Source organism: Diadema setosum, chromosome 9 (genome assembly GCF_964275005.1).
Source record: "Diadema setosum chromosome 9, eeDiaSeto1, whole genome shotgun sequence".
NCBI lineage: Eukaryota > Metazoa > Echinodermata > Echinoidea > Diadematoida > Diadematidae > Diadema > Diadema setosum.
In genome coordinates, this window is record NC_092693.1 from 20,550,284 (window position 1) to 20,571,669 (window position 21,386).

The 21,386-nt window shown below is 40.1% G+C and overlaps 1 protein-coding gene across 1 annotated transcript; it reads left to right on the forward strand.

The window, feature by feature from the left end:
* The first annotated feature begins 392 nt into the window (after positions 1–392).
* Positions 393–20,323, forward strand: LOC140233218 (gamma-tubulin complex component 2-like). The gene is made up of 19 exons (XM_072313332.1): positions 393–411; positions 2,441–2,537; positions 3,807–3,974; positions 5,377–5,539; positions 5,966–6,068; positions 6,476–6,645; positions 7,629–7,856; positions 8,434–8,633; positions 9,353–9,467; positions 10,297–10,471; positions 10,761–10,911; positions 12,362–12,541; positions 13,907–13,980; positions 14,798–14,904; positions 15,719–15,789; positions 17,124–17,298; positions 18,594–18,737; positions 19,137–19,259; positions 20,018–20,323. The coding sequence occupies exons 2-19, from the start codon at positions 2,485–2,487 to the stop codon at positions 20,321–20,323; spliced, it is 2,706 nt and encodes a 901-aa protein (XP_072169433.1). The 5' UTR covers positions 393–411; positions 2,441–2,484.
* Positions 20,324–21,386: the final 1,063 nt, after the last annotated feature.

The window sequence follows — 21,386 nt, forward strand, 5'->3', positions numbered from 1 at the left end:
CTAAGCAAGAAAATTGAATTGAAAGAGAGAATTTCATAGAAAACTGTTGATAAAGTTGAAAAAAAAATGGAGAAAATTAAAGGGAGGCAGAATTCACCACTACAGATCACGTAGTATGCTCGCGGTTTGCTTCCTAAAATGGCCGCTGTTGGGCTCCATGGCTTACTACCTTTTTTGTGCACAACGCTAAAGTAAAGGTAAAATATCGCAGCTGTTACTTTTGAGTTTATTGGTGCTCAAATAATTCATGAAAGGCATTTCAGCCATATAAAAATCTAGATCTGTGTTAAAAGTATTTTAAATTATCCTTATAAAGTTGCAGCTAAATTTTTAGTTTCTAAACAAGACTTGCATTTGACGCAGAAATTGTATGAACGAGGGTACAGTGTTTACCGCGAAATGGTGAATTGAGTGAGTAAAATTACTAGAATGTCTATGTTTTTTAAGTTTTCACATAATTACACGGTATTGTTTTAATATTCATTACGTTTCCCCAAGAGATTGATGTGTGTGTATATTGATTACTAAATCATGTATTCATATCTTAATGGCAAATGGTAAATATGAACATTATTTTGGTACATAGACGTCTAGAATTCTACCTGTGTTTACAGAGAGTAGAAAAACCTAGTGAGCCTACAAAACATTTAGTGTATGGGACTACATAATTATACGCTCTTCTCATTCATGTCAAGGCGGTGCGGTACTATCTACTCACTAGCTAGCAAACTATCACTTATGATTGTATAATTAATGTATTTACAAGATGAGAAATGGGGGACTAGCTACAGGTCCGTTTACGGCATTATCGCGAAATAGTCCACCAGTGCACCACTCCATTCACCGCCATTCATTTCGTCTAACCAGTTACTCCGAGTTTATCATGTTTACAGATAGCTGGGGCGGGGGACTTCTTTCAACCTCCATAGACTTTGCACATAAATGTATTGTAGTGTAGTGTAGACGAGAATGAGAGGGGACCGATAATACGATATCACGATTTAGCCCTATTTACCCGTAGTTGATATTCAAAGAGTTGTTTTTCGGGTCGTCTGTCCGTCCGTCCGTCCGTCCGTCCGTCCGTACGTCCGTCTGTACGTCCGTCCGTCCCGTTTTGTTTTTGTCGATATCTCAAGAACTGTGTGGTGGTTTTACATCAAACTTGGTATGAGGGTATATCCTTGGGGGATAATACTTTGTGTGGATTTTAGGGTCACTGGGTCCAAGGTCACAGGTTATTTTGTGGAAAAAATTTTGAAATTTCATGTTTTTCTCCATATCTCGCAAGTGGTTCAAGGTATCTTCATGGAACTTAGTATATATGCTTGTACCGATGGGCAGTGATTATCTAGGGAAGTTGGGGGTCATGGGTCAAAGGTCAGGGGGTCAAAGGTCAAGGTCAACTCCTCAAAATATCAGTACTTTCCTTAAAATACAATATGCCTGAAGGTTTTTTTTTTAAACTTGATGTATGGCATGTATTACCCAATATATATTTTTGGGGAAGTTTCTTGCCGAAAGGTCAAAGGTCAAAAGGTAAAAGGTCAAGTGAAAGTGCTAAATTGCACTTTTTCCTCCATATCTCGAAAGGATATAAACTCAAGGTATCATCATGAAACTTACATATTTATGCATGTTCAACCTAACAGTGATTCTCTTTGGAACTGTGAGGTCAAAGGTCAAAGACCAGGTTTAGATAATGCTATTTTCCCATTTGATACTGAAATTATGCTTTTTCTCAATACCTTGAAAAGTACTCAATGCATAAACTTATAAAAGGGTCAAAAGTCAAGTAAAAATCATCAGTTCCCCAAATACCTGCACTCTGACATTTTAATCATTCATCCAATTGAACCTAGTTCTAGAAAAGTGAACAAGGTCAGCACATTTGTGTCAAATCTGTCATTTTAATATTTTGCCACTTGTGTGAAACTGTCATCACACATTGTCAAGACATTGTACTATAGACCTATTAGGAGAACCATGCATTATGGCGGAGGCATATCAGTAGCCGTAGCGATATATCTAGTTTTTACATGCCGTCACTTTCCATATACAGTGTATCACCAACTTCATGAGTTAGCATGGATGTACCGTGTATCTGCAGAGCAGAGGACACTGTGTGCTAACCAAACCATTCAGATTCAGATTCAGAGAAAAGAGAGTACCAGTTACCATACCAAGGTTCAACCACACACAAAAATGGTGGTAATGGGTGCAAGTAGTCCAAAGCACGTCTGTGGTCAAATATTGAATGGCTTAATATTTTACAGCTATAAATTAACAGATTGATAGACTCTAGTTGTTAGCAGACAAATGAAGTGGGTATGAAAAGCTCAAAAATGACTTGATAATGTATCTGATAATATTAATCCTTCTAGTGAATGCTAACTGCATCACACATATGAGTCACTAGTTTTACTTATGTCCATATCTGCAGTTTTACTTGGACTGCCTGAAATTTTTCTGTGTTCATGATTCATCATGAATGAGTTCAGAATACACCACCTCGTCAGTGAGCTGATGAAAGTCTTAGGGTAAGTGATCATTCCTTCTTTCAATAAAGTATGGGCCACCTTGTGGTGTATCAGCGTAGTGGTTTGCATTATAAAGTACTCTGTGCCATGCATTCTGATAGGAGCAAAATAAAAAATAATGTGAACACAATTTTATATTTCATGACACCTCTGTTATATTTGTCACGGACAACCAGGAGGGTTCTACAGACTCATGTGCCCTTTTGCCATGGGCTACTAAAACTCACAAATGAATGGCTACATTCCTGCTAAAAATAAAGTTGGATGTTGCCTTTGCTGGGCATGCTTATGCAGACAAATGAGATAATTAGTTAATGTCATGCCCTGTCAATCAATCAGTTTATTTGCCTACACGTATCTTTTTCTCCACCTCTGAGTACGAGTCTGTCCTTATTCAAGTGCAGTTTTGTATCGGACAGAAAATGGGTTACTTTGCAGCTGCAGAGTTGTAGAACAAATCTGAAACAAATTATCTATGCATCTCAAGCAAGCCAATACAGTAGATCATTTTAAATCCAAGAGCCTTTCAAAGCATTTTTTTTTTTAAACTTGTCAATACAGTTGAACCTCTATTATCCGGCCTCCCTTTATCCGGATCTCTCTATTATCCGGACGCAATCTCGCCGTGATTTTTTTTTTTAATAATTACGGGAAGAAAGGGGGATTCCCAACTCCTTGAGAACTCCTACCCAAACACACATGAATTACATATTACTTCCAATATGATTAACATACATTGCATCAAATTTCCTTCCAAATTGCTTACCTTCAGACATTTCAGCATCCCGAAACATCCCCAAATGTAACAATGAAAAGGTTGCAGTATACACATTACTACATGTGGTACTACAATGGGCTACCTCAGTACATGTGTATGTATATGTACATGTATAAAGCATTGAGTCTCCCGTATCCGGCCAAATCCCTTATCCGGATGAGCCCCGGTCCCGACTTGTCCAGATACGAGAGGTTCAACTGTAGATTATGCTTTATGCTGTATGCAAAAGTTTTTCCACATTTCATCTTGCCTTGTTTCCCCTTCTGTCTCTCATTTCTGTTTTCCTTTTAATACATAATTTCACTATTTTCCCTCCTTCAATATGCATATTATTCACTATATTCCCTCCTTCAATATGCAATATTCTTGTGTGTGTGTGTGTGTGTGTGTGTGTGTGTGTGTGTGTGTGTGTGTGTGTGTGTGTGATATGCTCTATATAAATATGGTTTATCGTCATTATTATTTTTATGCTTTTTTTTTTCTTCCAAAAGGAGCCAAGGCAAGGAAGGCCCAGAGGTGTACACCGAGCTGCTGCTGAAAAATGTGACTCCATATGTCACCACCCAGGTCTCTTCCCACACGGCGAAGAGAAAGATTGCCTCCTACACCAAGCACCCGCAAGAGTTCCTCAACAAATATGACGAGCTCAAGTCAAAGAAGTAAGGCTCACTTGTACCATGATTCCTGAAATCTTTTGTGTGTTTCACCTCTAGAAGAAGAAATCACCTAGTGTATCCCAAATCTTGGAAGCTGTCATGAAGGACTATGTAAATGAGCTCTGTTCTCGTAAAATAGTGAAATCAAAGTGGAGCTGATTTCCGATTTCAGGCACTGGTCCAAAGCCTCATAACCCCTCTCCAGCAGTGATTATTTCCTGTTCTGAGCTGCTCAGATTCATATAGTACAGAATTGTCAATCAAAGACTGGTGATAAAATGGGCAGGACTTTGCTTCATGAAGAATGATTAAAAGACAGGTATGAACAATAATCTTCACATAGGACCATATTGTGGCAATCTTTTCTGCAAATACAGTTCATTACATACAATCACATCATGTACAGTTCATTGCAATTACATCTGAGTGTAAACTCCCCCATGACACCAAGATTATGCAAACCAACACCAATGCTGGCTTACCCAGTCTTACCTGTGTTGACCCAGCTATGTGGTGAATTGCACAATCATATCAAACGTGAATCCTGTCAATTTCAAGTAAATTCGATTTTGTTTTTCATTTTTGAAAGAAAAGGCGTAAGCACTGGCAGTGGTAGAGTCAAGTAGATATGTAGACTGGATTCTGGAGAGAGAAGAAACCCAAATATGTGAGAGGAAATGAGGTTGGAACGAGTCGAGTATGCAGACAAATCTGGTAGTGGTAGTTTTTGCTCCATTTCAAGAGAGCACCATTTTGCCACATATTGCAGCTCAAAGTGCTCCATAACACATTCCTGCATTAGCTATTTTACTAAAATGAGCTCTTGCAGTGCACTAACAACACATCCCTATATGAACATTCCTGGCAGATAACCACTTTTTGGAACACTAGCCATGCTGCATACAAGTTACAACTAGTGTTACTTCATTAATGTGTAACATTTTCCTCCTAGGTACCCACTTACTTACCTGAGTGGAAAGATGCATTTGCGTGTATTGTTATTGCACATCAATTGAACATCTAGTGAAAGTGATGTTGTGGTTGTTTCCAATTTTTGTCAGATAAATTTATACCTATTGAATATTTGTCTGGAATATTTACATCAATGATTTCTCAGAAAGTCTCTGAAGTGGCTAGTCAGTCCTATTTCCAAGAAGAGGACGGCAAAGAAATCAGTGACTAACTTTGCAGAAACCAAATAAGTGTGAGATTTAAATTCATGTAATTCTTCCGTCGAGATGTTTTCATTGCAACTGATTGACAAATTGCCCCACATCGATGTAAATAAGCACTGTACTACACTGATCAATTCAGTACTTATTTACGTCGATGTAGGGCAATTTGTCAGTCAGTTGCAATAAGTGTGAGATGTAATGCAGTTTCCTTTGCTGCCAACTCCTGTCAGTGTGCGTGACCTGGATGCGCTGGTCTACCTCCTCTCCAAGCTGACGGAGGACAAGGAGGTGATTGCCACGCTCGACGAGAACGCAAAGAAGCTCCTTATGCCGATGGACAAAATCAGTCTGCCGCCCTCGGGCACCAAGATGTCGCAGGAAGAAGTGTCGGAGGTAAGTCAACAGGCTGGATCCAAGTTTGTATTGTTCCATTTTGGTCTCTTTTTCTCTCCCTCCTGTGTTATTTTTTGTTTTCTGATTTCCTTAAATTGATCCTAACTTTGAAAAAAAAATGTATCAGTGTAATCATAATCATTATCATCATCATCATCATCAACATCATCATCATCATTGTTATTAATAGCAGTAGTAGTAATAGAAATAGTGGTAGCAGTAGTATTATTTTCATCATCCAATGATAGTAAATGCCTTTAGATGAATGACACACCATCTTTTTGCTAATATCTGTACTCGTTGGATGATATTCATTTCATTTCATCTTGTGTGCAAGGTCCATGTAGAAATGTCTCCCTTTTTTCTTTTTTTGCATATTTCACTGTAAATACTCACTTCTGTTTTTTTTTCCCTTTTCTGTCCCAGCTGCGAAACCAACTGCTGAGTCTGACCAGTTCCAGGGCTGCGTCTGGCCAGGCATCGGAGGTCTTCAGGAAAATGATGAGAGAAAAACAGGCCAAGAAGAACTGTAAGTCCGTTTTCTCCTTCTCATAATATTGTCAACAAAAAATCTGTTTTGCTACCATGCCTGTTGTGCTGTTTCACATCATACACTACTACTATTTGAGTTTGACTATTTTTGACAGTAACTTTTTTTGACTTGTACGGTTGATAAACATTAAGAAGAGTAAAGGAATGTTGCTCAACAATACAAAAAACAAAACAAAACAACTGCTGTAGGAGCTGTTCTCGATTTTTTTTTTTTTGTGAGTCTAGCTAGTTAGGATTAATCAAATGATTTTAGTTGTAGAAGAACAACAGAAGCAGTAAAGATGTTATTGCTGGCTGAATTGAATTTTTATGTTCAACTGCAATATATTGCAATTTGGATTACTATGTGATTACTGTCAGAGTTCCTTTCACTTTGATATTCAGCCTCCATCAATCTTCCGAACCTATCTCCATGGGTGTTTGAGCGGAAATTTCTGACCGGGGATTTCATCCGGGATGCAGATGCCAAAATGGAGCCGGCAGTTCCTCTGGGCACACTCCCTCTTGGCATGCAGGAGATTGCCATTGTGCAGGACCTGCTTACAGTTATGACAGTGAGTTAAAAGAAATGCTCCAGGTACTGTAAAACATATGTTCGCGGCATGAAATTTTCACGAATTGGAGCTGACGGCCTTTTTCGTGGCATGAAATTTTCACGAATTGTTACTGGCATTCAATGCATATAGTGTTGTAGTGTAGACAAGAACTTTTGCGTGCATTTTACTTTTGCTAATCTTGATGCTCGCAAAATTCACGAAATTAAAAATGCACACGAACATTCCCCGATTTACCGTAGCTAAAGGACTAGTGATATCCCCCTGGAAAATATGGATTGCACTATAGGCTCAATTGAAAAGACAGTCAATTTTTCGTATGAATGAGACCAAGTTGGCTATGGCAGAATATTTCTGGCATTATTGATTTATAGAACCAGCATGGCCTTTTGAGCACACCCTGCTAGAAAGTCACTTAATGTGAGAAAGCAGGCAACAGTGAAAGCTATACAGCTTATTGTCATTTTTAGGGTATTTAATGTTTAATGTTTCTCATGTAAGTTATTTGTCAAGAAACATTGATTGACCACAATTCTTTTCATACTCTCTTGAGCTAGAACTGGAAAAAAGATAGGACTTGTAGCCACTGGTACTCCTTTGTCATTATCGGGGGGGGGGGGGGGGGGGGGGGGAAGGAGGGGGGGGGAGGAATTGCAGACACAAAAGTCACAATGAGCACAATGCATGCAATCCAGATTATTCTGACTGTCTGTCTCTCTGTCTGTTTCTCTCTCAGTCTGCTCTTTTCAGTAAAGCATACAATTGTTTCCCCTCCCTTGAAAATAGCTCTTGACTAATGTGATTCTTGGCAGTCTACCCCTCCACCGTATTCTCAGTCTTGGCATTGAGAGCAGTGGTGTGTTTAATAACATATTAATGTACCTCAAGGTTTTGTTGTTGTTTTCAAAATCACCAGTTTGCTGCTTGATATTCAGTCTTCTTTCTCCCCCCCCCCCCCAACTTTAACCCTCCCATTTCTGCAGGGAACCGAGGGGAAGTACATCCTCATACAGGCGACAGCCGACCGTCTGGAGCCATGCACGTTTCAGGTGGACAAGTCTCTGGATGGCTCACTACAGGAGCTCGTCAGAAGAATCTTGCCCATCTGCAGCAACTACTCCACTGTCATGCACTTCATTGAAGACAAGTCCTCCTTCGAGTTCGGTGTCGTCAATCACGCGCTATGCGGCGCCATGAGGACATTGGTCAAGGTACAAGGAAAAGTCCCGAACGTTTTTTAGAGAAATCACAAATCTCTTCATTATAGAATTGTGGAATTAGGAAACATTTTTAAACTATGCTGCGAGTGTGGAAATGGAATGCCTATGTTAAAACAAATATAATTTTCTAATGTTCACTTCTACAGTTTACCATATGAACTTCATTTTGTGTCAATGATGGGTACTAGGAGTTGATACTGCAACAACTCTTTCGCTAGAACTACAACCCTCAGAAAAAGACAAAAATTTTGGGTACAGGTATGTATGGATGCTGTAAAACTAGGAACATTCACGACATGAAACTTTCGTGAACTGGAGCTGACGGCATGAAACTTTCGCGTATTGCCACTAGTATTTGATGCATTGTGTTGACACACATTGTTGCGAATCTTGTCTCCTTGCGAAACTTTTGAAAGTTTTATACACACAAAAATTTCTGGCTTTACAGTAACCATATCCATTTGATATTCTGCCATGTGATCATTTCTGAGCCGAGTATCCTTGGTCGCTTGATACCAAACTTCACCTCATACCTTTGGGTCCACTGATACATGTCGTCCAATGACAGGAGTACAACATCCTGATTGCCCAGCTGGAGCACCAGGCCAAACAGGGCCAGCTGCCCCTCCAGCGGTTCTGGTTTTACGTCCAGCCCTGCATGCAGACCATGGAGATCCTGGCCGCCATCGCCTCCTCCGTGAACCGCGGTGCGTGCACCGGCGGCTCCGTCCTCAGCCTGCTCCACGAAAAAACCATCACAATGATCGGGTAGGCACCACGATATACATGTACCTTCAGAGAAGGTCATTTGTTTGTGCCTTCTTCATCATTCATATAGTCATTGTATACGCATTATATTCCAAGGAGTTTTTAATTTTTGTGAATTTTTGGAGTCGGGTGGTATTCGTGAATGTAACAACATGCAAAAGTATCAGCTCTGATCCTGACATACATGCAATGGTCATGCGTACCAATGCGCTAAGGTGCATTTCGCATGAAAGTGATGCACTGGCGTATGACCTGAAATGTGAAACTGGAACATTATGCACATTTTGTGCGACAAGAATGTAGTATAAAAATAAGAGCATGTAAATTATTTTACTTGTAATGTGTAACACTCTTTTTTTTTTTTTTGATATTTCAATTCCGTAAATTTAAAAACACATGAATGTCATTTTGAACCTGGCAAAGTAAAAATTACTCACACAAAAATGTCTGCTTTTACAGTACTATCTTTAAAATTGTTTGAGTGCTATTAAAGATGGAATATTGACATTGGAATTTGAATGTGCTGCATGACTACCACATTAGATGCTTGGTGCATGGCAGACATACTGCATGGTTACTCACATGACCTGAGTTTAGGTAAAGACACGTATACCATGTGCTACATTTTTACTGCAGCTTCTGATTCAGAGTATCTGAGTCTATCTCTTCTCCTGTTTTTGTAATGTGTATGTATGGTTTTGTGTGAATGTCACTCCCAGTGATATGAGGGCCCAGGAGCTGTGTCTCTTCCTCACCCAGTCTGCCTGTGCGCCTTACTTTGAAATCCTGGAGAAATGGATCTACAAGGGAGTCATCAAGGATCCCTACTGTGAGGTGAGACAGGGGTACCAAAAATTCATCTTTGTAGTCGTGCAATGGAAATGGTTGTGTGTGTATGTTTACATATATAGTGTATTTCACTTTTATTCTGTAAATAATACCCTGACTCAGTTCTGGATATTAACAGCAGCATAGATAAACCATCATATGTTTTTGTTCTCAATGATAGAGCAGAGTGTCAGACATTCAAAACTTCAGCGATCAGAAACATTTTTTCTCTTGCACGCTACAAAAGTTGTATTATGTACAAAAGTGACTGACCACAGCAAACTTACAAACCAGCCGTAGAAAAGATAAAAGGGAGTATACCCATGCCACAACTAGATCTCTAGAAATAGGTACCTGTACTACATAAGTCACAACAAAACTGTCTTAGCCTTTGTCAATTGATTCTGTTGAAAAGTATGAAGGTCTCTAAGGGAGAAGACATCCTTGGTGGCGACTGTGACAATGGAGCTGTCTCTATGCTCCTCCATTGTTAGCACACAGTAGAGGAGTGTAAGGGCTCTAGATATTTGGTACCCTTGGTAGCAGGGGTGACTGAGCTCTGTACTCCTTCATTGGTAGTTCATGATAGAGGGATGTAAGGGCTCTAGAAGTACTTACCCTTGGTAATAGCAGTGACTTGTTTCTGTGTTCCTGCATTGGTAGTTCATGATAGATGGGTGTAAAGGCTCTTAGAGGTAAGCATGGCAACAGCAGTGCATATCTGTGCACTCCTCAATTGGCAGTACAGTGTACATGATAGAGGGGTATAAGGGCTCTAGGAGTAATTACCCTTGGTAACAGCAGTGACTTCAGTTCTTTAATCTTCCATTGGTAGTTCATGATAGAGGAGCATGAAGGGCTCCAAAAGGAGAAGCTGCAGCAGGAGTACAACGATGCTTACTGGGAGCAGCGCTACACCATCTGCCGGGAGCGTAGCCCCATCTTCCTGGAGACGATAGCTGACAAGATCCTGCGCACCGGCAAATACCTCAACGTGGTCAGACAGTGTGGTAAGTTCAAGGCTGAGAGAAGGTGAAAATCTGTCAAAAATAGAGACACTAAAACTTTAAATCTCCCTACTGTGAGAGGGGGACACTACCCTCCCCCCCCCCCCCCCCCAAACTCACTCCAGTCGATTGGAAGGGGCTCAGTCGCTACACTCCCTCGTTTTGTGCTCCCCCTTTACGGAATTCCTGGATCTGCCTCAGTTTACTGATATGTTCTACTTATATTTTTGCATTCACTCAATCCATATATATTATTTGGATTTCATTTTCCTTTGTCAATCACTCCCTGCAGGTCAGGACCCTCGCTGCCCCAACGCTGAGGAGATCCTGTACACTCTCAAGGAGCGGCAGTATGTCGAACAGATCGACAAGGCCTACCAATATGCCAGCAAAATATTGCTGGAGCTCATCATGGAGGAGAGGGAACTTGTGCAAAGACTGAGGTAATTATAAAGCATCATCACAGGAAACAGGGAAGCACAAACACAGCATGAGAAAAATGTGGCCTGCTGCTTTATTTAGCTCTTATACATAAACCCAGGTCCAGATATTTGTTTGTTTGTTGTTTTTTTTTTTTGTGGTGGGTGATATGTAACTCAGTGCTGTAAAGGGTTGTGTTTGTGTTGATACTCTGGGTCATTAAGAGCAGAAGATCCTCAATTCACTCCTTTTTGTTCTGTTCCTCCCTATGTCCCACTCGCATTTGTCATATCTATCCTCCAGTGTATTTAATGCTCTGAACTCGTTGTAGAGCCGGTCAGTTGTAGATGAATGTTATTAGTTTGAAGCTTTTTTTTTTTTTTTTTTGCAGTTCTGAAGGCTTGTTTGAATGTTTGCTTGAATATTAGTTTTAAATTTGGGGTACCTAGGCCCCAGAGAGTACGAAAGGGCATCAGCCCCGTCCTGTGTCCCTTCTGTATGGGGAAAATGACTTCTCATTGATACTCCAGCTGCTATTGCTTACGACAATATTCTGTGGCATTATGAATTTAGACAGTGATGTGCCGTCAAGTTGTGAATAATGTAATATCTTTATCTGCATCTTTATCTAAAACATTCAAATATCCTCACCATTCACAGACCAACTGAGATGGGTAGATTATGTACCACTACTGTAGTACACACATTTAGTGAATGTTGTCTTCAAGCACCCAGAATTTTAACTTGTGTTAGCGGGGGAAAGAAAAATGTGTGGTTAGTACAAAGTTAGGTGGTAGAAGGCTCAATAGTGCACTACATATTCTTTCTTGGCTATGTATGTGGCCATGAAAAGGGCCTACCCACTCCTGATATTTCAGCAAGCATGTTCTTGCCATTCTTTTGAAAATGGCAAGAACATGCTTGGGAGTGGGTAGGCCCTTTTCAGCACTAGAAACATACCACAGAAAGAATATGTAGTGCACCGTTGAGCCTTCTGCCACCCAACATTCTACCTCCACAGAAACCTTAAAGGGGTCATATAGTTTTGGTTGAGACCTCACTTCAGATTCTAACATTTTTTGGTGAGATAATGTGAAACCTCCTATGAAATATGAAAGAGCATGTAATTCCAAGAGGAATTCAATGTTTATTTGATGAAAATTGGTTTTGAAATGGCTGAGATATCAAAAAGAGAATAATTCTAATAAAGGTGGAACTCGCCTTTTATTAAGATCGCTTTGTTTTAATTTATGTTTGGATGTCTCAGCCATTCCAAAACCGATTTGCATGTAATAAACTTTGAATGCCTCTTAGAATGGTATGCTCTGTATTTTGTTATAAGTAGTTTCTTTGTATCTCACCAAGAGTTAAAAGCCCAATTCTCGTCTCCGCCTATACTATACCATCCCTTTAAAAGATTTTGTAATGCAAAGTCAAATTGCGGTATCTTCTACCCCTATTGTTTGTGACCAGATCCATAAAGAGGTACTTTCTCCTGGAGCAAGGGGATTTCTTTGTGCATCTCATGGACATCACGGAGGAGGAGATGAGGAAGAAGGTGGATGACATCATCCCCAGCCGGCTGGAGTCACTCTTGGAGCTGGCCGTCCGGACCAGCCAGGCTAATTCAGACCCCTTCAAGGATGACCTCAGGTCAGTGTCGGAATTTGTCTCCCTTTCCATTTCGGCGTCAAGTTCAGAAACTCATTTCATTTAGCCTTTCATGTGTGGATGTGTTCATTATGCAGGGCTGCACACAAATCCATAAACCCACAAAACCTGTCTGTCAGACCAGTTGGTACCCAGTTTTCCCTTGTTTTACTGGTCCATTCCTGCAAAAGTTACTGGTCTGACAGTAATTTTTACTGGTCAGGGACCGTCGGACCACTCCACTGTGCAGTCTTGCATTATGTATCATCAGTCACTGTCTGGTGTAATCGCTGTAGTTTGATGGGATCTGTGTTTATATGGAAGCGTTTTCTGATGCTTTTATAATTCTGAAATTTCCCTCACCAAAAGACTGTGCAAAAATAGCAAACTTGTCATATGCAAGCTATGAGGCCTGTAATGTCATACAGTAGAGTGGTAACTTTATGTCATAATAATAATAATAATAAAAGGACATTTATATTGCACAGCTACTATAATGATATACTCTACTGCGCATTACAAAATGACATGCATACAAGAAATTCAAACAGAAAATACACTACTTCAAGAGATGACTTTTTAACCTGACCTTAAACTCATTAATTGTAACTGCTTTTCTTACAAACAAAGGGAGATTATTCCATAATTTTGGTGCATCGTACAAAAATGCCCTGTCACCAAGAGTAACTTTTGATTTCCCCGATGGATATTTCAATCATGTTTGATCCCGTGAACTTCGAAGATGATAAAATGTTTGAAATGTTTGAAATGCAGCATGATATTCATCAGCAGCATTCTATTAAACAAACGTTACCTATGTCTGTATTATAGCAGTTATGCCTGAATCGACCGAAACATGTATTCAGCTTTATAATGTTGTTAAAAAGGATGAAGAGATAACCCGTCATGAAAATAGAGATCTTGTGATTCCTTGCCCTGATTATGAATTTTATGAAGTCTCCCAATAGTAGTCAGTGGCACTTCTTTGAAACCAGTTAGCAAGACCTAGCACTATTTCCACTGTATTTTATATCCAAGGAACATAAATATACAGCAAACCAATCTTTCCTATAATTCAAAGTTAGAGTCCCTCTTAAACAACGTAAAACCAGACATTTCGCGTGCATGAAACTTTCCTGAATTTCATGAGGAGCCACAATTTGCGAAAGTACAATGGATGCTATAGTTTTCGTCTACATAATCCAGTATGCTCGTAATTTCTTTCATGATCAGCCATTCGCAAAAGTTTCATGCCTTGAAAAGGGCTGTCGGCTCCAACGTGCAAAAGATCTGTACTGTGAATGTTTCTGGTGTAACAGTATTATCTCATTCATGTTTTGTGATACTCCCTTTACCTTCCTGCTACAGGGTGGACCTGTTACCTTATGACCTCATCACACAGCTGCTCAGAATTCTTTCTATCGAGTCCAAGCAGGAAAAAGGTATGATACATTTTACTTTGCAAAAGAGTTGCTTTCAGTCAGGTATGCAGTCAAGAATGATCACTGAAACCCTGACACAAAGTGAAACACACAAGCATGATAACACTCTAGGCTCTTTGTGTTTGTGTTTTTTTAATCTTGCATCATTATTGGCAGATTTCTTTGTGATACTTTGGCTTTATTAGCATTCTTATTATTATTTCATGATTGCATGAATTGTGTATGTAGTAACATCAATCTAAAAGACCAAATGACTGTCTTTGTAGAAGTAAAAACTCATTTTGACAAAGACTAGGGAATGAAAAGCAGATTTATCACCTTTGAGTCAAGAAGAGAATACATAACAATAGCATTTGAATATCTGGTACAAAGGAACATGTACATGTTGATTAATGAAGATTGTATCCCAATGGAAAATATATTTTCCAATATCATAATGCAGTGAAAGCATAATCTTTGAAAGTTTGAGTTTCCAATCATCCATTCATATAGTGTAGTCGAAGTGAGTTACTTGTGCAGGAAAATTCCCCCCTGAGTATAACTTCTTTCTTCCAGATATGCCTTCACAAGCAATTTGAAGGCAGTGACTTGAATATCAGAACAAGTTAAAGGGTCCAATTTGATCATGACGTCATTTCTATATTTCCCCATGAATCAGCTTATAAAAAAAATATCAACAAAAAGTTTATCTTTATCTTGATGCTGATACCTTGTTATCACACTGCTTGAGGATCCTCAGAACTCTGAAAAGCTAACAGCAGTTTGACAATCTTACAAGATCTCTTGATCACTTTAAGAATGCCTCCATTCTATCCAGCTATGCTGTCTGAGATGGATCCAACAGAGCTGAACATCTCTGGGCTGGAGGCTTTCTCCTTTGACTACGTCGTACGATGGCCAGAGTCCCTCATCTTGAGCAGAAAGGTACTAGTTCATATTCAACAACTGTATACACCTAATATTTTGTGAGGCATTTATATTTCGCGAATTTCGCGAGTCTGGTGCTATTTGCGAAATTAAAGACACTAGAAAATAATGATTCTGATCCCGATATGAATGTGAGATACACATATACATTTCTCTGTTCAGTACAGTAGATCCATCTACTCCACGATCGCGAATTTAACCACTCGCGAAATCGTCAGAAGTCCCGATTCACGAAAATTTATTAGACTCGCTAAATATAGGGGGTATAGAGTACATCGACATGGTTATAAGTCTGTGTTAAGTTTTTTTTTTTTTTTTTTTTTTTAGATTTTAGAAAGAAAAAAAAATGAATTGCTAGCTGCTGCTGTTTTGTTGCAAACATGGAAAAATAGGAACACTGCTTGAATAGAACAATATCACAGCAGCTTTTTTAAGACATGTTTTCTGCCCCATAAAAGGCACAAAGTATTGAGTAAAACAGGACACATCTTTACATTGAGTATTCATTCAAAATGGAAATATTATGTAAGTTCATCAAGAATTGTGGGTATGATTTAAAAAAAAAAAAATACAACTTTTACCAGCTATGGAGGCAACTCGTGTGAAGATATAATATTCAACAGTGTCCCTTCCTTGATTGTTGTAAAAACACATGATGTGGTTTACTGGCATGCAAAGCCAAGCCTCATGTCTCTTCCCCCCCCCCCCCCCCTTTCTGGCACACTTCATAGTTTGATTGTGCATACCTGCTAGCAAATGATGAGATCGATAGTCACTTTTAAGTATTCATACTTCATCTGTCTTCTCCCAGGCCTTGACAAAGTACCAAATGCTGTTCAGGCATCTATTCTACTGCAAGCATGTCGAGAGAACACTTTGCAAGTAAGTTTCTGCTTGGTCTCATTTCCTTTTTGTTGTTTTCCTGTCTGCTGTAGCAATTTTTATGTGCATGAGTCCATCTTCGTGTGAGACATTTTGATTGTAGTTTTCCTCTTAGCCCCATATGTACCTGTGCTTTTAGTTGTTAAACTTATAATACCACACTACTGTCAAACTTGCTCTAGTGATGACCTGTCAATAACAATCACATGCCCATAGCGACCACATGGGAATTACCTGCAAAGAAAACATTCAGTTAAGAACCTGCCAACAGCGGCAAGTACCTAATGTGTCACCAACGAGCACTGATTTGGTTTCCACTGAAAGACCAACAACCATGCACAGTGACTGCCAGCTGCTGCCTGGAGGTTTGCAGCGGCAGAACAACCAGCTTATAGATTGTTTGCCATTACAGCAAATAAATACTGATGAAGCTTGTCTATGGCCAGGATGACCAGTGATTGTTTGATGGGGTATTCAAGTCGGTGACACAAATTACAGAATGTATTATGTATAGCTACAAATATAGATATGGCCATACTCGGGAACAAGTCACAAATGTGACTTATCTTAGACATATTTTATATGAAATCTCACATAAGTGATGCCCTGGCAACAAGACCAAGCAGCTCACTTTGAGGGGTTATAGCTTACCAGAGATTACCAAAGATTAGTCTTGGACTTTCACATGTCACAACATTCTTGTTCTTTCGATTTCACTCATGACAGTCACAATGTACAAGAACATTGTATACTCATTCTGGGGGCTGTTTGTTATTCCAAAGGTTCGTTATTCGGAAGGTTCATTATTCTGAAAGTTTGTTAATCCGAAACGCACAAATTCCCTGTACCTAGAGGTTCGTTAATCTGAAAATGAAAAAAGGGTTCGTTATCTGAACATTTGTGGCGTTATTCCGAAGGTTCGTTATTCCAAGGGTTCATTAATCCGAAAATGAAATAGGGTTCGCTATTCCGAAGGCTCGTTTATCCGAAAATGAAATAGGGTTCGTTATTCCGAAGGTTCGTTGATCCGACAATGAAATAGGGTCCGTAACGAACCTTCGAAATAACAAGCTTTGTTTCATTTTTGGATTAATGAACCTTCGGAATAAGGAACCTTATTTCATTTTCGGATTAATGAACCTTCGGAATAACAAACCTTATCACATTTTCGGATTAACAAACCTTCGGAATAACGAATCTTCGGAATAACAAACCTTCGGACTAAAGAACCTTCGGAATAACAAACTGTAACCCTCATTTCAGTTCTTTCAGTTCTGCCACTGGTGCAGTATGTAGCTGCAGTAATATTTTACACGTTTTTGCCCTCTGTCCAGTATCTGGCTGCTTAACAAGGAGGCGAAGCGCTTCACGCTTTACTCGTCCCGGTGGTACGCGGCGGCTTTCGCCCTTCGCCAGCGCATGCTGCACCTGGTGCAGAACCTGCAGTACTACATGATGTTTGAAGTGGTGGAGCCCCACTGGCACATCCTGCAGGACAATCTTCGGCAGGTGAGTGTGCACTGGTGACGCAGCCCGGCCCAGCCCGGCTCCGCCTGGCTAGAGAGTGCCCTCTGTGGTGGCAGTATTCTCAGATTATACCCTCGGTCAGCTGGTTCCACAGCAAGTATTGTTTGGGCCAGTGTGTAGTAGGGTTATTCCTATTTCAAAACACTGTTTGTTCTGATTCTGGTGTTGTTTTTCTACGGTCCATGAGATTGTAGACCAGTCTGACCTGATAGCAAAATTTACCATTACTGCACTGTCTCATGTGCACATGGGGTATGACAAATGCATGGTATGTATGCCAACCAATATAAATCGTGCATTCGGCATGCCTGTGCGCATCTAAGACACTGCAGTTAAAGGGATTGTATAGTTTTGGTTGAGAAATAATTTCAGGTTTCTAACAATTTTTGGTGAGATAATGAGAAACCTCTTATGAAATATGAAAGAGCATGTAATTCTATGAGGAATTCAACGTTTATTAGATGAAAATTGGTTTTAAAATGGCTGAGATATCCAAACAGAGGGATTCTAATAAAGTGTGGGACCCACCTTTTATTACGATCGCTTTGTTTTACTTTATTTTTGGATGTCTCAGCCATTCCAAAACCGATTTGCATGTAATAAACTTTGAATTCCTCTTAAAATGGTATACTCTGTACTGTTTCATAAGTGTTTTCTTGGTATCTCGCAAAAAGTTAAGAGCCCAATTCTCATCTCCACCAATACTGTGCATTAAAAGGATGGCTGGTTTTCTGCCAAGTTGGATCAGTCTATGCGGGAAAAAAAAATGGTGCGTTTGTGTCCAATTTAATATGGATTATTCATATTTCAGCTATGAAGTAATTTGCAGCAATCATCACAGGCTGATGAAATAGCAAGGTATTTGCAAATTGATAACTTAATTCAAAAATTTGGATTGCAAAATGTTTTGAGATTCTTAAAAGCTGAAACCTGAATTCAGCATATGCTATTCCCATGCCAAGTCTCACCTTTTAGACATGCTCTGCTCAAAATTCATAATTCCTTGTGTAATGAGATGACTGTAGTGATTGAGGTCAACGTATTACTGTAAAATGAGGAATGTTCATGTGTATTTTAATTTCGCGAGCGCCAAGATTCACGAAATTGAAATGAATGTGAAAGTTGTTTACACTATATGCATTGAACGCCAGTGGCAATGCGCGAAAATTTCATGCCACGAAAAAGGCCGTCAGCTCCAATTCGCGAAAATTTCATGCCGCGAATATGACATTTTTTACTGTATCTAAATTGTGGATATGACACCCTCCTCCATGCAGGTGTCCAACATTGATGAAGTCTTGGAACACCACATGGACTTCCTGGACAAGTGCCTCAAGGACTGCATGCTGACCAACCCAGACATCCTCAAGAATGTTAGCAAGCTCATGTTGGTGTGCGTCACGTTTGCCAACTGCATCCAGGTAAGCATAAAGTTGAAACGGTGTTAACATCATTACATGGCTTGACTTCTGTATGTGAAGTCTGTTGTGTTGCAAAGGATGTCATCTGTTCTTCTTCCTCCTCCTCCTCCTTCTCTTCCTCCACTCTTTCTCCTCCTCCTTCTTCACTGTGGTGAAGCTTTTCACGAAATACCTGCAGCAACAAACATTTTAAGTTATGTGCAAAGGAAGTATTGAAAGAAGTACTTTTCATTTGGACACGGACAAAAAAATGAACAATCAATTTACGCCTCCCCCCCCCCCCACAAAAAAAAAAAGAAATGTGAAATTTCTAGAATTTTTTTTTTAATGACAGTATTGTACAATCACAATTTATTATTTGTGCAATTGTTGTCTCCTTGTTTTATTGACCTCCCACAGAGGGTCACACAAACCATGAATGTAGACTCAGAGGTCAGCCTGCTGATGGACACATCCATGTCTCCAAAGAGTGACCAGGAGCGAGACCAGCTGGACTCTGAAAGGCGGAGAACAACAACCAAGGTACTTTGTTGCTATCTCCACGTGTGTCTCTATTTTCTCTCCTCCTTCACTGAGAAGACACTGTTCAGTTTGTACAACAGGGGAATCTTGTTACATTGAGGTTGACGGGTCCAGCTAATGTACCTTGTCACAGCCGTACGCATGGAGCACACCAACAAATGCACAACAAATGAACGTGTTCTTGCTTTGATAGGCATACACAAAAAGTAAGACGCAGTGTTGGTGAACAGGAAATGCAACAGGAATGTGCATAATCTCGCTTAAAACAAAAACACACCAAAAATTCTTGATCCACGTTGTCAAATGGTACTAGTATGTGCAGCTTGGATTGCTGTCCATGAAATTGTCTTTCATTGCCTATTTTTGTGTCAGCAATCTTTCACTGTAGTCAAACCTGTCTTAGCCGCCACCTGTCTTCAGTGGCCACTGCCGTATATACAACACTGAAAACAATTCCCTCTGAGAGAAAAGGCATGTTAAAGAACCTGTCTCTAACTGCCACTTCTTCATCTCCTTTGGGTGACTGCTATCGACAGGTTTGACTATATTCCAAAATTAATTCTTTGGAGCATTAAGTATGTACTATTAAATGATATAAAATGCGCAGTTCCCTCACTTTCTGAAGAGGATATGTTAATGGCCTTCAGATTTTTTTCTTCCCATATAATTTTATCACAACATTTTTTTGACTTCCTGTGCTGAATTTGTAGCTCTTTTTCTATCATCTTGTTACTGTTATTGTTGTCATGCCAACCAAGGTGGTCAGCGAGCATGTGGCTCAGCTTAACACCAGCCAGGACTTCTCCAACACCATGCACAACTTTGACACCAACTTCTCCTCCCTGCTCATCGAGCTCCTAGACAAGCTGAGCCTCTTCAGCACGGCCAACTGCGAGCACAACATGATGAACATCATCCACCGGCTGGACTTCAACGGCTTCTACACCCTGCGCCTGGAGCAGCTGGCCGCCACCCGCAGTCGGGCGGGGCACGACCATCCCGAGGGGGAGGGGGAGCCCGCGGGAGCCGCTGGTGGCAGTGGTGGAGGGGCGGAGGGGAGATAGGGAAAAGATGGACTGGGTAAAGATATTCAAAGTTGAGGGTAAAGGGCAGCCAAGGGCCTCTGGTGTCATTACCAATGGAAGATAGGATCATCGGATTCCGCAAGCTCCCTGGGATAGACAGATAGACAGACAGACAGTATGTTTGTGATTCTAATGAGGAACTGGGGGAGAGATGGTACTGTCCATTGGGATGTGCTGCCAGGGAAAGAGAAAATAAAAAGCCATAGTTATGTATGGAAAGACATGAACATACATTGTAGATGGAGGATGGTGTGTTTGGTTGCCTTGAACACAGGTGGGGAATGAGTCATAGGCTACAAACAGCTTGACTAAGTTTCATCTAGACTTTGATGGGCCCTAGAACTAATGGCACTTTAGATGTCATGTTTGAATAAATCACTGTTTTGAAGATTCACACTATTGGAGGAGCATCGCTAGCGATTGTCTGCACATGTTGCAATCTAAGGACTAATTTCAAAGAGAAAGTGTGTAGCCCTTTTTCTTTTTCTCTTGCCGTAAGTTACAAACAAAAACAAATGACTATCTAGAATCATATTTACTGTGTTTGACCAATATTTGGATGTTTAGGTCATAAGAATATGTGATGACGGCATGTCTAATGTGACCCATCGAAGATCCATCTCCATAACCTGATTATTGTCTATCTAGAAATACTCCACACTTTCTTAGTAGGAAGATTTGCACTCTTCACCTTTATGCCCCATGCGTCTACTCCTGACCAGACATACATATCAAAGATGTGTTCTCACTCATTATCCACATGAAGTTAATTCCTTGCTAAAAATCCACAGAAAGTGTTTGATTTTCTTGCGTAGTTTTGTGTGCAAAACTGCTGAAGAATGTACGCATGGTAATGTTAATAGTCTGAATCGATCCTAACTGCTACTGTACAAATGTACTTTGTATTTGTTTCAAGAGTGCCTCTATTGATAGAGTATACAAATGATGCACAGGATAGAGTGTGTTAGTGAAGGTGCGGCGCGCTCGAGAGTATTGACAATGGTGCGACATGCACGAGGCGGAGCCGAGTGCATGTTTGCAA

Excerpts from the sequence above, each read along its gene's own strand:
- LOC140233218 (XM_072313332.1), top strand. The coding sequence starts at position 2,485 with ATGAATGAGTTCAGAATACACCACCTCGTCAGTGAGCTGATGAAAGTC. Across the intron at positions 6,069-6,475 it reads AAAACAGGCCAAGAAGAACT|CCTCCATCAATCTTCCGAAC; the intron begins GTAAGTCCGTTT and ends TTTGATATTCAG. Across the intron at positions 10,912-12,361 it reads GAACTTGTGCAAAGACTGAG|ATCCATAAAGAGGTACTTTC; the intron begins GTAATTATAAAG and ends GTTTGTGACCAG.